The 16,270-nt window shown below is 34.7% G+C and overlaps 1 protein-coding gene across 3 annotated transcripts in view; it reads left to right on the plus strand.

Moving 5' to 3' along the window:
- Window positions 1-16,270, plus strand: part of PDE1A (phosphodiesterase 1A) — a 266,854-nt gene that overhangs the window by 192,073 nt on the left and 58,511 nt on the right. For all 3 annotated transcript variants that reach the window (XM_068544825.1, XM_068544826.1, XM_068544827.1), the window contains exons 7-10: window positions 3,814-3,914; window positions 11,436-11,561; window positions 15,939-16,040; window positions 16,149-16,269. In XM_068544825.1, coding sequence (XP_068400926.1) covers window positions 3,814-3,914; window positions 11,436-11,561; window positions 15,939-16,040; window positions 16,149-16,269 — 450 coding nt within the window. The remainder of the gene's footprint in view (window positions 1-3,813; window positions 3,915-11,435; window positions 11,562-15,938; window positions 16,041-16,148; window position 16,270) is intronic.

Consider the following 16,270-nt stretch of genomic DNA (forward strand, 5'->3'; position numbering starts at 1 on the left):
ACTTGCTCTCCATATCTGTTCCCTTGTCACTAAAATGTGGTTAATAATACTAACTACCTTGTAGTACAACAGTGAGGAGTAACGATATCATATGTGTAATCCTAACCTAGTTCCTGAAGCATAATAGCTATTAGTAAAAATTATTATTAATTTATATATTATATATTAACTTATGTGTATTATATGTTAATATTATTATAATATACTCGCTTTCCATATTGAGTAAGTTATAGCAAAGTACCTCAGTCTATTCAAAGGGATAGAGAAAAAAAGGTCCAACCCTACCTATCATGTAAGCTAAAGGGGTTGTTAATTACACCGTTTTAGACACACCGGGAGCTAATATGTCAATGTGATTTTCTGACCTAAAATTCTCCCAGGCCTATACATATACACATATACATTCTCTATCATACACACACACACACACACACACACACACACATTAAATAATTCAGATATGAAAATTACATCCTAAGTCTTAAAGCTTTGTTAGCTTCTCTACCTATCAGTATATTTAGTTAAATTATCTAGAAATTCTGCTTTTGAAATCTTGGACGAATGTATTCAGCATATTACCACCCTGGAATAATGAAGGCTATTGTCATCCATAGAAGGAAGGAATATTGTGATCTGTGGAAAGAACAGAAATTTTGGAATCAGACAGATTTTAGTTGGAATTCCTGCTCTGCCACTTGAGAGCTATGTGACCTTTGGCAGGTTGATTCAATTCTTTAGGATACAGCTGTGTTATTTGCCAAATAAGATTTAAAACATTTACCTAGTAAATGGTAAATAGGGTGATTATAAAAATTAAATGAAACCAGCTACCTAAAAAGTCCAGTTAATGTTAGCTCCTCCTCCTTTCTTTCCATCAACATTGTACATGCTATTAATGGCAGTCAATACCTCTCTCTGGTATAATTTGAGGACTGCGCATTTTACAGTAAGTCTACCTGAGCAATTCTCTAGGCAAAATGCAGTTTAGATGAAACACAATGTCTACACTGCTCATGACTCTTCATTTTAACCCTTTATTTCTGCCCATTAGGAATCAGAAGAACTTAGGTTATGTACTGACCACTGTTCTAGTTGGGAAGAATGATATGATTCAGACTTATTCTCTCTGACTTGTCATCATGAGTCATTTACAAAATTCATGAATTTAAACGACCATTTTCTGAGTTAGAATTCTCATTCAACACCAGTGTAAAATGAATTGTCAACTAAGGACATAAAAATCAGCTCCCAATTCTACTTTCACTAATATGAAATAGATGTATTTTTCAATTAAGTGTGAATGTTCAATGTTTCTCTCTTCCCAAACTAGTTTATAATGTAAACTTAATTGTTAAGACTATACTGTGACAATAATTAAGATGAATTGATGAAGGAAGTACTATTTATAGGAGGCAGAGATTAATGAGACTAAAAACAGGAAACATGTATAATCAATTTTGACAGTTATGAAGATAATAATTTTAAATACTTATGAGATAATCTATAATTAAAATTCATCTCTTATTTCCTAATTTAATTATTTTACAATTGCAGCTTCATATTCTATATTATCGTAGTAGATATAGAATATTGCTTTTTAAAAATCACAGGTAAGTCTGTAAATCTTAAATATGACCAATAGGAAATACTTAAGAAAATAGGTGATTTTTTTTCTAATAACAATTTTCTTTATTAAAACAACGGATTTCTGGGGTTACAAAATCTGGTTTAACTTCAATTGCTATTCAGTTCATGGTGTTTAATTCCACAGTCTCAGAGGGGACATTGGAGGCTCAGTCCCAGTTCAGCCGTAATATAGGCCTTTAATGAGGTAATTTCCTTCCTTTTAATGACTCACCTTTAAATGCACCTATAAACACAGTGCAGCTAGTTATATCAACTCTCCTTAGTTCTAAAAATCATTTCTGCTTCAGTCATCCAACTGTGAGGCATTTATTCTTGAATTGCAATCACTAAAGATATGTTAACTCATTATTATTTTCCAGATTCAATACCTTAAACAATGTATTTAAAGTAACAAGTTCAGTAAAATGCCATTTATTCTGTATTTTACTGTATATTAAGACTTGTAATAGGCACAGCACATACATCAACTTTAAATTTCTTTTAAAGTCCACATAGGAATGATCACTAATTCTATTTTCATGGAAACTGTGCCTAAGAGGGTAAATAGCTTGTTTGCCTGAGGATTAACAAAGGCTTAAAATCAGGATTCTCTGATTCCACAGTCTCTTTCCACTATTCCCCATTACCTCCTCCAAATGCAAAACTAGTGAAATTCAATTCAACAGACAAATGTCAAGTTCCTACTATGTGCCAAATACTATGATGGGTTATATGAAAGGAGCAAAGATGAATAAGACTGTGCCTTTAGCAACCATGAGACTCAACAGTGTCACCTCCACTGTTAGACCCATGGACCTACAGTGTCTTCCTGTTGCCTTTTATTCAAAATCTTAATTCATCAGCTCTAATCAAGGTAGCTTATCAATTCTTTCCCATACTCCACCTTCAATCTCACTTCACTTGACTCTCCAACACAATTGTACTATTAGCAATTCAATTTCCGTACAGGCCTCTATAGTATCATTCCATATTTACTCTTTCTATTTAGAATCTCTCTGTTCCCAACCTTGCATTTAGCTACCAATCTTTGTCCACCTTCTTCCAAGATCCACTGCCACCAAATAGATGTCCTATCTGCCCTTCTATTCTGTGAGTTTTCATCAAGTATGCATGTACTTTATATTTTTCTGCTGCTTTGTGCAAGGTCTTTGTTTCAAGTGTATGGCATAAAACCACTAAGAGCAAGTTCCACATCACTTTGGATCCTCCATTCTTACCATCAAGTACCACCTACTTACAGCACTCTCCAATAGAACTTCCTGTGGTGATGGAAATATTTTGTATCTGTACTGTTCTATAAGATAACCACTTGCCACTATTGAGCAGTTGAAATGTGGCCACTGCAACTGAAAAAGTGAACTTAATTTTATTTATTTTTAATTTAAATAGTCATATGTGATTATCATATTGAACAATGCAGTTAAAGTGTTATGCAAAATGTGAGTAATGAATAAACTATCAAATTACCTAAATGGACTTATAACAGTAGAGAAATTTTATTAAAACCATCCACTTGATAACAACAACAAAAAACTCAATGTATATGAATCAGTGCTCTGGATTTTATGTGAAAGCATTTATTCTTTCATTGCTATTAAGTTTAATTGTATAGTCATAGAATATATGTATCATGAAGAACAAACTTGATAAATTCTTGGAAACTCTTCTAAATCTCTAAATATAAAAACTAAGTTCAGTTTCTCTAATGACCAAAGTGAATATTTTCAACTCACAGGTGGAAAATTTTCTAATAGTAGGGTCTTCTACAAAAGTTGTGCTAAAAGACATTTTAGTGTTGTATGAGTTAATATGTTAAAAATCACTAAACTGAAATGATTTCATGAGAACCCAAATTGGTAAGGCTGTAAATTCAAAATCCATTTAGAGTTCACCTTTTAAATCATAGAAAATTACTTCTTTTCCAATTAGCAAGGAAAATTATAATGTCTGAATTTTTAAACTTAACAAGCCATGAAACAATCATCAGCCTCATGAAGAATCCATTATGCACAATTAATGGAGGTAAAATAGGGAAAAAATTATTTAAAATTCATATAACAATTTTATATATTGATTTATACTGTGTACAATGAAAATATTTATTTTGTAGAAAGACAACATTGACTCTGCTTTTTGATATGATGGAATCTTTGTTTAATTTAATAGCACTGGCTCACTGAACTGGAAATTTTAGCAATGGTCTTTGCCGCTGCCATTCATGATTATGAGCATACGGGAACTACAAACAATTTTCATATTCAGACAAGGTAAGTTAGGTAAAGGATTAACTTTTCTAAGTTAAAACTTGAAATTTATTTTTCTGAATATTACTTATTTTTAAGAGGATTTCAAAATAATAATGAAGATGTCTAATAAGAATGGATTTTAGCAAAATGCCTTAAGCTTGAAACACCTCAATCAGCAATTCTTATTTATCAAGAATCTTGTATTTTGGTGGCATATTTAGCAATTTAAAGAACATAAAAATGTATAAGATAATTTTTCTTTGCCCAGAACTTGCACTAAACTATCACACAAGTCAGACATTTATTCACTGGGACAAATCTTACAACATTATTGTTCACGGCATCAGTCTGGTGTCATTATATATTTGAAAGTAATGAAGTTCCACTTCTGAAAAAAAATCTAAAGATCAAAGAAATCTTATTTCCAGGTTATCATGCAATGTTAAATTTAAAATAATTAGAAAATTGGATTTTTAATTATGGTGATAATGGCAGTTATTAGAATCAAAATACCAGAGTAGAGGTGTATTAGTCTGTTAAGAATATTACATAATACTACAGATTGGGTGGTTTAAATAACAGACATTTTCTCACAGTTCTGAAGACTGGACATGCAAGATCAAAGTGTTAGCAAGTTTGGTTTCTTCTGAGGTCTCTCCCCTTGGCTTGCAGATGGCTGACTTCTTGCTGTGTCCTCACATGACCTTTTTTCTGTGCTTGAACATACCTCAGGGTCTCTTCCTCTTCTTGTAAGACATCAGTCATATTGGATTAGGGCCCACCCTTTGACCTCTTTTAACATTAATTATCTCTTTAAAGGCCTTATCTCCAAATACAGTCACATTCTAAGGTACTAGGGTTAGGACTATAAACATATAAATTTGGGGGAACACGATTCAGTCCATAATAGAAAGGGGCTCTAAGCTCTTTTTGGCTGCAAAGAGATTTCAGTACCCGGGAAACAGAATTTGGTTTAAGACCCATCAGGATCCAATTCACTTGTTTACATAGGATCCTGAATTTCTATGTCTTTCACTAGTCAGAGATGCTTAAGATGGAGATGTAAGTCGAGAGACTGGTTTCTTTCTGGAACTACTGTAGAGCTCTCTATTCTTGTTGAGGGAAAACTAAACCCAGTTATTTTTTGTTTGTTCATTTTTTTAAAATTAATAGACTTTATTCCTTAGAGTAGATTTAGGTTTACATAAAAATTGAACAGAAAGTACAGAGTTTCCACATACTCCTTCCCCAACCCCACAGTTTCACCTAGTGTTAACATCTTGCATCAGGTGTGGTACATTTGTTACAATCGATGAACCAATATTGATACATTATTATTAGCTAAAATCTATAGCCTGCATTTTGGTTTACTGTTTGTGTTATACATTTTATGGGCTTTACAAATGTATAATGCCATGTATCCACCATTATAGTATCATCCGCAATAGTTTCACTGCCCTAAAAAGTCCCCTGAGCTTCATCTTTTCATTCCTCCCTCCCTCCTTCCCCCTTTACCCATGGCAATCACTGATCTTGTTAAGATCTCTAGTTTTGCCTTTTCCAAAATGTCATGTATTCGAAATCATGCAGTATGAAGCCTTTTCAAACTGGCTTCTTCCACTTAACAATATGCATTTAAGGTTCCTCTATGTCTTTTCATGACTTGATAGCTCATTTCTTTTTACTGCTGAATAATATTCCATTGCATGGATGTACCAGAGTTCACGTATTCAACTACTGAAGGATGTCTTGGTTTCCTCCAAATTTTGGCATTTATGAAAAAGCTGCCATAAATGTTCATGTGCAGGTTTTTGTGTGGTCTGTTCATTTGTACTTTAAGAGCAATATTTCTAAAAATTGATTTTCCAGCTATAGGAATTTGTTGTTTTGATGTGGGGAGCGTGGAACATTTTATTAAAATACTGAACATTTTAGAGCTTCAAGGGATCCTACAGTGACTGAGATCCACATTATAGATCATCTGGTCTAAGCCTCACAGTCTAAGAAAAGAAAACAAAGATCTTAATAGGTGAAATTACCTAACTATATGCACATAGTCAGCTGATGGCAATAGCAGGGTTGAGAAGCTGAGATGAGGGACACTTACTCTCAATCCAGTCTATTTACATAACTCTGCTCCCATGGGCAGAGACAGACATATAACAGTCAATCTTTTACAGCCTTAAATGGATGGACTTGAAAGTTATGGCCCCTTGACAGAGACAGAGGGAGAGTTGAAATTCAAACAATGAAATGTTGGGGAAAGCATTCTGTCTATTCCTAGAGTCTCCCAGATTGACAGAGCATAAAGTGAAAAGGAAGACCTTGAAGTCTGGTTGTACAGCAGGGATGTTATTAACCTACACATTTGTAGAGTATAGAGATGCCCTGTTTTCATTTGTGTTAAACATCAAAGGAAAGGTAAACTATGCAGATAATTTTTGCTTAGCAAAGGCTCTTCTATATCCACCAAATTCATAATAAGTGAGATTTTAATTAAAAACAGCTCATTACTGAGCTGGGCCCAGTGTAGGACCACAGTTTTAGGAATTGGAGAAGGGAGCAAGTGATTTGCTTCCAATAAATATTTCTTGCTCTTTCTATTTTGAAAAGTAAAGGCAATGGACTGGCCTCCAGCAGCAATATTAAATTATCACTTCTAGATTTCTCCTTTTACCATTTATTTACAACTGGATGAAGAGTCCTAATCTACTTTATACTTTAGACTGCAGAGAAGGAAAAGGAGATGGAGAAAAGAAGGAGGAGAAAGAGGAGAGAGAGGAGGAGGATGAAGAAGAATACACTTTTTACCATTTTATATTAAGAAGCTCTGTATAAAAACTGGGGGAAGGTCTAGTTTTACTTATTTTCTTACATATTGTCTATCAGGATCAATTATTTAATGGATTAATTCTACAAGAACGTGAACATTTTATCAACAAAAAAGTTGTAATGATCACAAATGCAACAATATGATGTGCTTTTTGAAATTATTGGCTTCACATTTTGTCCAAGGATATATTGGTTTTATGTTACTGATATCAATAATTCTATCATATTTTATATTATTCATTGTTACTTGGATTTAGAGTTGCTTTTCTAATATGGAAACCTACTTACTGGATAATGCAAAATGACTGAAAAATAATTTAGAACATAGTGCAAGGCTAGATTTGAGTTCAATACAGACATTATAATTCATACAATCCTTGAAAGTGTAAATAAATAGAAATAATTTCCTCTTTGTGAAAAGAAAATGCCAAGCTACATGTAACCATGGACACTGGGTATTGCTTAGAATCTTGTTCTTTCCATAGCAGTCAAAGATTATCTCAAACATTAAGACCATTCTGTATTCTCAGCGTCCTATTGGATTTATGAGACAAAATCGCACATAATTTGCTACAATTAAATCTGGTTAAAAAACACATCTTTGCTTGTTGCTGAAAGGAAGAAATAGTGACACTTAGATCCACATCATGCAATAACCCTGGCAAAACTGCCATGGCTAGATTTGAGATTGTATGATACAAAATATGTGATTTGCAAATCACAGTTTTCCCCATGATCTCAGCAAATTTCTGGAGATACTTGGACAAGATCTATTTAATTTCCTCTCAAACAAGGATTGCATATATGCTCTCCTAGTTCAGTTTTCTGTGTATCGAGCTATGATTATTGATAATAAAATGTTTAGGCCAAGGCTGGGATGATTAAAAGAAAATCTATTTTGGGGTTATATGCTATTAGCTAGCTACATATGTTATTCTACTTTTATGATAGTGCTAGGAACAAAAGAGGAAGTAATTATTCCACTGCCTAGTAGGTCATTTCCCCTATGTTGGATTAATAATCAAGCTAGGTTTATCCACCAGACTATTAGATACAGATCTCAAATAGGTTGCTTGCTACAGAAGCCAGATTTCTTAGTTCTTTCTTTTATTTGTCATTGTCTACTCTTTGGTAAATTTTCAGTGCTAAGGTCAGTGCTAGATCGCTACCCACTGAAAAGCCTGAAATAGTCTTAGTGAGACATTTTTAGTGCTGACAGAATATGTGTCTACCAGGAGGAAGGAAAAGTGAGAGGAGTGTGTTGGGTGTTGGTGAAAGTGGTAGCAAAATTGTTACAGGTTGCACCTTGACTTTCCTTTGGTGCTATTTTTACTGCCTACCTGCAAGTTGCCAACTTATATGCATGGGACACTGCACTGAACATAGTAGCTCTGCTTCCATTCCACACTTGCAAAATGATCTGGCAACTTAAGGGGATAGAGGAAGAAAAAGCAAGGGCTCAATTATACAGATTTGAGAACACTTGGAATATTTCACACTTTATGCTAGAATACCAACTTCAATAGTGCAACTTAAGTACTTTATTTGACGATCAAATGATATGAAAATACAAACAGGTGAGAAAGAAAAGCCTTCCCTTGATGAATTCATCATTTTGAAATATAATGCCCATTATAAATTGGTGGTGAAACAAACAGTTTAAGTTTTGTTTTACAAAATGGTTTTCCCAGTTTAATGCTAGAGGACCTATAATACTCAAATTGAATTACAGCATAATAAGAGAAAAAAACAGAATCATAAATAGACCAAATGATTTTTAACATCCCCTCTGCCTTCTACCCAAAGTAATTTTAGTCCAAGGGAATAAGGGTGGTAATCAACTATATAGAATAGGTACAAAAGGGTCGGTTCATTCACTGATTAAATGAGGATGTTAGGTGATTTTTTTCTCTCTCTCTTTGTCATATCTAGATCTTGCAGGCATCTGGATTGCAAATTGAAATGAAAAGGCATAAATACATTTAAATTATGATAATACAAGGAGACTAGGCACATGACCAAGTGGGATTTATGCCTAGGTTTGACAGTTAAAATTCAATTGAGGTAACCCATCATATCAATAGGCTAAAGAAAAAAAACACACAATCATATCAAGATGCAGAAAAAGCACTTGCCATAATCCAATAGCTATTCATGATAAAAATATTCAGTAAATTAGGAATAGAGGGAAACTTCCTCAACCTGACAAAGAATATCACAAAAAACCTACAGTTAACATCATACTTAACAGTGAGAAACTCGAAGCTTTCCCACTAAGATCAGGAATAAGGCAAAGATGTCCCCCCTCTCTACTGCTTTTCAATATCATATTATACAAGTTGGGAAGGAAGACAAAACTGTCTTTGTTCATAGATGACATGATGGTCTATGTAGAAAATCCAAAAACTCAACCAAAATACTTCTAGAACTAATAAGCAATTATAGCAAATAGCAAATTTTCATGATACAAGGTTAATACACAAATCTCAGTCACTTTCATATATACTGGCAGTGAGCAAGTGGAATTTGAAGTCAAAATTTAATTAAAATTTTATTTAAAAAATTTAAAACTAAAATTCAATAATGTAAAATATCATTTACATTAGCATCCAAAAATTGAAATACTTGGGTATAAATCTAACAAAATGTACAAGATGTATATAAGGCAAACTACAAAACTCTGATGAAAGAATTCAAAGAAGAACTACATAAATGAAGAGATATTCCATGTTCATGGATAGGAAAACTCAATATTGTCAAGAAGTCAGTTCTTCTCAACTTGATCTATAGACTTAATGCAATCCCAATAAAAATACCAGCAAGTTATTTTGTGTATATCAGCAAGCAGATTTAATGTTTATATGGAGAGGCAAAAAGACCCAGAACAGCCAACTCAACATTGAAGGAGAGAACAAAGCTGGAGAATTGACACAATCCAACTTCTAGATTTACTATAAGTCTACAGTAAACAAGACAGTATGGTACTGGCAAAAGAACAGACAAATAGGTCAATGGAGCAGAATAGAGAGCTCAGGAATGCACTTACATAAATACATTCCACTGATCTTTAACAAATGAGCAAATGCCATACAATGGAGCAAAGATAGTCTCTTCAACAAATGGTGCTGGAACAACTAGACATCCACATGCAAAAAAATGAATCTGGACACAAACCTTACACTCTTCATAAAAATTAACTCAAAATGTATGCTAGACCTAAATGTAAAATGCAAAACTCTAAAACTTCTAGACGGTAACATAGGAGAAAATCTAGATGATCTTAGGCGTGGCAATGACTTTTTCAATACAACACCAAAGCACAGTTCTTGAAAGAAATAACTGATAAGCTGGACCTCATTAAAATTAAAAATTTATGCTTTATGAAAGGCAATATCAAGAGAATTACAAGATCAACCGAAGAGTAGGAGAAACTATTTGCAAAAGATACATCTGATAAAGGACTATTGTGCAAAATATATAAAGAAGTCTTAACACTCAACAATAAGAAAATAAAGAAACTGATTTTAAAATGGTCCTTAACAGATACCTCACCAAAGAAGATATACAGATGGCAAATTAGCTTACGCAAAGATGCTCCATATTATATGTCATCAGGGAAATGCAAATTAAACAACGAGATATCACTACACATCTTTTAGAAAGGCCAAAATCCAGAACATTGACAACACCAAATGCTAGTAAGGATGTAGATCAACAGGAACTCTCATGCATTGCTGATGAGAATGCAAAATGGTACAGCCGTATTGGAAGTCAGTTTGGTGGTTTCTTAAAAAACTAAGCATGCTCTTACCATGTGAGCCAGCAATCACTCTCCTTGGTATTTACCCAACAGAGCTGAAAACTTATGTCCACACGAAAACCTGCACAAAGGTGTTTATAGCAGCTTTATTCATAATTGCCAAAACTTAAAAGCAACCAAGATGTCATTCAGTAGGTGAGTGGATAAATAAACTGTGATACATCCAGATAATGTAGTATTATTTAGTGCTCAAAAGAATTGAGCTATCAAGCCATGAAAAGATATAAAGGTAGCTCACATGCATACTAAAAGGTTCAAGAATTCAATCTGAAAAGGCTACATCCTGTATGAGTCCAACCATATGACATTCTGGAAATGGCAAAACTGTGAAAACAATAAAAAGATCAGGGGTTGCCAAGGGTTCAGGGGATGGGAAGGGAAGGATGAATTGGCAGATCACAAAGGATTTCTAGGGCAGTGAAAATACTCTGTATGATACAACAATGGTAGATGTATGTCGTTATACATTTGTCCAAACCCATAGAATGTACACCACTAAGAGTAAACCCTTAAGGTAAACTATGGACTCTGGGTGATAATGATGTTCAATGTAGATTCATCAATTTCAACAAGTGTACCACTGTGATTGGGGATGTTAATAATGGGGGAGGCTATGCATGTGTGGGGACCAGGGGGTATATGGTGAATCTCTGTACCTTCTGCTCAATTTTGTTGTGAACCTAAAACTGCTCTAAAAAATAAATGCTATTTTTTTTTAATTATCATACAGCAAAAAACAAAAAGAAAGGAAACTAAGTACTTCCATAAGTCTAGATGTTTAATTATAGGATTTTACGGGTGATATTTTGTCTTATGACTTGAGTAGTTTTCAAAGACACTCATGAGGTCTAAAGAAATCCTCTACTTGGCATTTTGTTTTTAATTCTTAGGTCAGATGTTGCCATTTTGTATAATGATCGCTCCGTCCTTGAAAATCACCATGTGAGTGCAGCTTATCGACTTATGCAAGAAGAAGAAATGAATGTCCTGGTAAATTTATCCAAAGATGACTGGAGGTGAGTTTCAGAGGAAACCTAGAGGAAATTTAATTTTAGGGAAAAAGTTAAGTGATGTAAACTGAAGAAAACTGATGAAAGTCAATCCTTTACTCACAAAACAAACTCAGTTCCCTTTGACCGGATGATTCTGAGGATGATTAGTGCCTAGAAGACGGTTCAGGAGCCAGGCTCTGTTACATGGAGCTGAACTATTTCAAGGCCAATTCAACATCTATATGCATCATAGCCAATCCATAAGATTATGTACCACATAAGAAAAACCTTAAGATACATAACTACATACTCCCGGGAATGGAGCTCTGCTCAGTTGTGCCAATATGTGGTCCTACATGAATTCAAAATTTTAGCATCACACTGATTCCTTCATATATTACTTTTCTGTATGTGTTTAGATTTTCTAAAAAACAAAGAACTCACTATTTGGGGAAAAAAATATGAATATAACATACTAAAATGACCTAGATGCAAACGGTAATCTTACATGTTTCTCCAAGGCATCTGTCTTCTTAAAAAGAAAAAAAAAATTACGTGAAATGGTATTGCTTATTGCCATGCAGGGAAAAATAACAAGATGCACCCCTACTACTCAGCATAACATTCCCTCCTTTCTTCTTGATCCTCAGGTCATCATCATCCCCTCCATTTGACTATAGGCTTGCCAGATGTAGCAAATAAAAATAAAGGACATCCAGTTAAATATAAATTTCAGATAAACATAGACATTTTTTAGTGTAAGTATATCCCTAATTTTCTGTGGGACCTACTTACACTGAAAAAAAAAAAAAAAAACAGGAAGCCTTTATCTTTAACTAAGATCTTGTTAAAAGTCAGTTAATGGGCTGAAAAAATTCTTATTCAAATTCAAATATCAAAGTGTTGTTTAGGTTTGTTTCTGTTTTTGTTTTTTTCTTTAAATCAAGGTGAAAAGAAATGTCCAAAGAAGTAACCTGGAATTAAGATCTGCCTTAAAATAAATAAATAAAAGTTTATTTCAGGGTTTAAAACAAGCCCTAATTTCCCATGGTTACTTCTCCAAATATTCAAACTTCCTGGATTTTCAAGGCTGGAAAAAATATGGGCTCACTTTTGCAACTGTAGAAAAAGCTCTGAAGTCAGGGGAAGGAGGCATTTTGTTCTGGGAACCCAATTCAGGCCTCTCATTTTACACCACAGGAAGCAATAGCACAGTTGGGTCACCAACCTAGGAAGGCCAGGATCTAATTGTGAAGGCACCACTGCTGGGTATGTGGAAAATAGAAGGGCAAAGGTAGAAGCAAGGACACAAGTGCAGAGGTGTTTCCTAAGGTCCGAGAGATTGACTGTTTACATCTAGAGTATTAATTTATTTCTTCATCAGTGATTATCATTCCCAGAGGTAACATTTGTATTATTAATTTTATTATTCCTTTGAATTAACTTTTTTCTTCTCGAAGTTATTCTGTTGCTATTTCAGTGTGATTTTTTTTCTATTACACTTCATTCTTTAACATCTTTATTATTTATTCTCATAATTTACTCCTCTAATATTTTATATTTTTTTATAGTAGCTAAGAAGTTACTGTACAAAACATCCTAATTGAGTGTTGTTGTTTTTTCTAAATTTAATTAATTTATTTATTTACTTTTGGCCGTGTTGGGTCTTCGTTTCTGTGCGAGGGCTTTCTCTAGTTGTGACGAGCGGGGGCCACTCTTCATCACGGAGTGTGGGCCTCTCACTATCCCAGCCTCTCTTGTTGCGGAGCACAAGCTCCAGACGCACAGGCTCAGTAGTTGTGGCTCACGGGCCTAGTTGCTCCGCGGCACGTGGGATCTTCCCAGACCAGGGCTCGAACCCGTGTCCCCTGCATTGGCAGGCAGATTCTCAACCAGTGCGCCACCAGGGAAGCCCTAATTGAGTGTTTTTATAAAAATTTTTTTTTCAGCCGCTCCACAAGGCTTGCAGGATCTTAGTTCCCCAACCGGGGATAGAACCCGTGGCCCCAGCAGTGAGAGCACCAAGTCCTAACCACTGGACTGCCAGGGAATTCCCAAATTTTTTTAACACATACTATAATATCACATGATTTATGGTTTGATTTATCATATGATTTAACACTGTTTCCAAAAAGCTGTAAAAGATTTATTTGCTAGTATAAACTTGATATTATTTTACCAAGAATTAAAATATGGATAGCGGGACTTCTCTGGTGGCTCAGTGATTAAGATTCCGCCTGCCAATTCAAGAGACAGGGGTTCAAGCCCTGGTCTGGGAAGATCCCACATGCGGCGGAACAACTAAGCCCATGTGCCACAACTACTGAGCCCACATGCCGCAACTACTGAAGCCCACGCGTCTAGAGCCCATGCTCCACAGCAAGAAGAGCCACGGCAATGAGAAGCCTGCACACTGCAACGAAGAGTAGCCCCCGCTCACTGCAATTAGAGAAAGCCTGCACGCAGCGACAAAGACCCAACACAGCCAAAAATAAATAAATAAATTAATTAATTAATTAAAAATAATAAAATAAAATATGAGTAGCTTTTTAAAGGGTTTGTAGGTTTTCTGTTTGCAAATCTATTTTTTAAAGTAACTTTAGTAACTATAAATGCAGTAATTTTTAAATTTTGGCAAGAAAAATGTATAAATAAAGTAACATTTCCTTTGTGTACTAGTTTGCCTATTGAGTTGATTATTGATAATATCTAACATTTATTGATTACTGTTAAAAAACAAAGTTCAACTGAGTAAATTTTAAAAATCTTATTGGCTTTATTCAACCCAATTCATGAATTGGGCGGCATCCCATCTAGCAAATAAAAAGGAGCTCCAAATAACTGTACAAAATGGCAGACTTTTATAAGCAGAAAGAGGAAGACAAGGAAGTTATTCTATCAAGGAGCTGATTGTTTCAGGCAAAGTCATCTTCCTTTGGGGGATGACAGGGGTCTATAAGGTGGATTACCTCACTAGTGCTGACTAGGTAATTCCACATTGATTGGTTTAAGTTTCCAATTCTGGGGGAGGTATTAAGTCTTGGTTTGGTGATGTGGGCTTAGCACAAGGACTCCATTTTGGGTCTGTTGTCTCTTTTTTTAACATCACATCTGCAAAGTACAAAGTATTTATTAAATTTTATAGATTTCATAAAACTTTTGTCTCATTTTTCCTAGTTAACATGAATATTTTGGTACAGTTGGTATTGTAACATGGGTATCTCGTAATTTAGAGAAAAAATGTAATTGAGAATAAGTATTAACTATCTGTGATAGCTTCCATTCCCTTAATATTTGGGTAAAAGAATTCTAAGCAAGCTGTCCAATATCATGAACAGTAATCAGAGTATTGTTTTCTCATTGCTCCTATCTAAAAATCCAACTGAATTGAGCACCCATAATTTTCAGCAAGAATCTCCAATATGTGGTTGTTCTTAAAAACAAATCATTCAATCATACCATCTTTAGGTAAAATATCTTTGACACAAGATCATAATTCAAGTTCACCATACACCTGTAATTTAGCTTACTCTACTGGCCACAGAATGAAATAAAATATTTCCAGTATAAGTGACTTTTTTACCTATCTGTACTGAGCAAGCAATGAATTGTAGAACATGCAGGCCTTTACTGGCATTACTCATCTCCTGCTTACTGTGAGAATGAGTTATTCATTCATAGGCTTTGTGATATGTTCACCGTATTTGCAGTGTCTTGGTTAAAATTTTAACAGTACCAGTAGCTCTGTCTATGATATGTAGGATCGGGGTCCCCAGGGCTTAAACAGAGAATTCCTGCTCACTTATAGCTTTGGTTTCTCTGGAGTTCTCATGATGGAAGCTTGGTACAGTGGAGTGATCCAAGTGTCAGCTTTGCTAGTGGGAACTCTTGGGGGTGAATCTTATCTCCGCTATGTACTAGCTGTGTGACTTAGCAAACAACTCAATCCCCTCTGGTGGGAAATAATAGTACCCCCTCACATAAAAGCACCTAGAACACTGCCTTGATTGAATAAATACTGAATAAATGGTGGTGGTTTTCTTAATTACAAATTCTACCTTTAGAATAGTTTTTTCTTTAAAATTGGTTAGGATTCTTTCTGATATTAATTATTATTTCTAAAAATAATATTTAGAAATCATGAGTTGGGGAGGGATGTAGGTGTGGGAGGGAAAGCATCCAGTTCTTTAAAAGGAGATGTTGCACAGCATCATTCACAAATCACTCTCCTGGCAACATCCTAAAGCCAAACTTTTGTAAGCTCTTTTATATTTAAAATGTAGCATCTTTTGTGCTCATACCATTAGAAAAAATAAAATGTAATTCTCAATATTAAGGAAATATTTCACTTGAGAACAAAAAGGGGCCAAACAAACCTTTCTGCTTTTGATGACTCCACAGGGATCTTCGGAACCTAGTGATTGAAATGGTTTTGTCTACAGACATGTCGGGTCACTTCCAGCAAATTAAAAATATAAGAAACAGTTTGCAGCAGCCTGAAGGGTAGGTTTTTTTTTTTTTTTCATGTTAAAGGTATGTGGGTTTGGACTCAGAGGAGACTGTAATTGGTTACTTTGTTCTGATAATTTGAGCATGTCCTTGTTTTGACAGGCTTGACAAAGCCAAAACCATGTCCCTGATTCTCCACGCAGCAGACATCAGTCACCCAGCCAAATCCTGGCAGCTGCACCACCGATGGACCATGGCCCTGATGGAGGAGTTTTTCTTACAGG

The sequence above is a fragment of the Eschrichtius robustus genome, chromosome 5 (assembly GCF_028021215.1).
Source record: "Eschrichtius robustus isolate mEscRob2 chromosome 5, mEscRob2.pri, whole genome shotgun sequence".
Lineage (NCBI taxonomy): Eukaryota > Metazoa > Chordata > Mammalia > Artiodactyla > Eschrichtiidae > Eschrichtius > Eschrichtius robustus.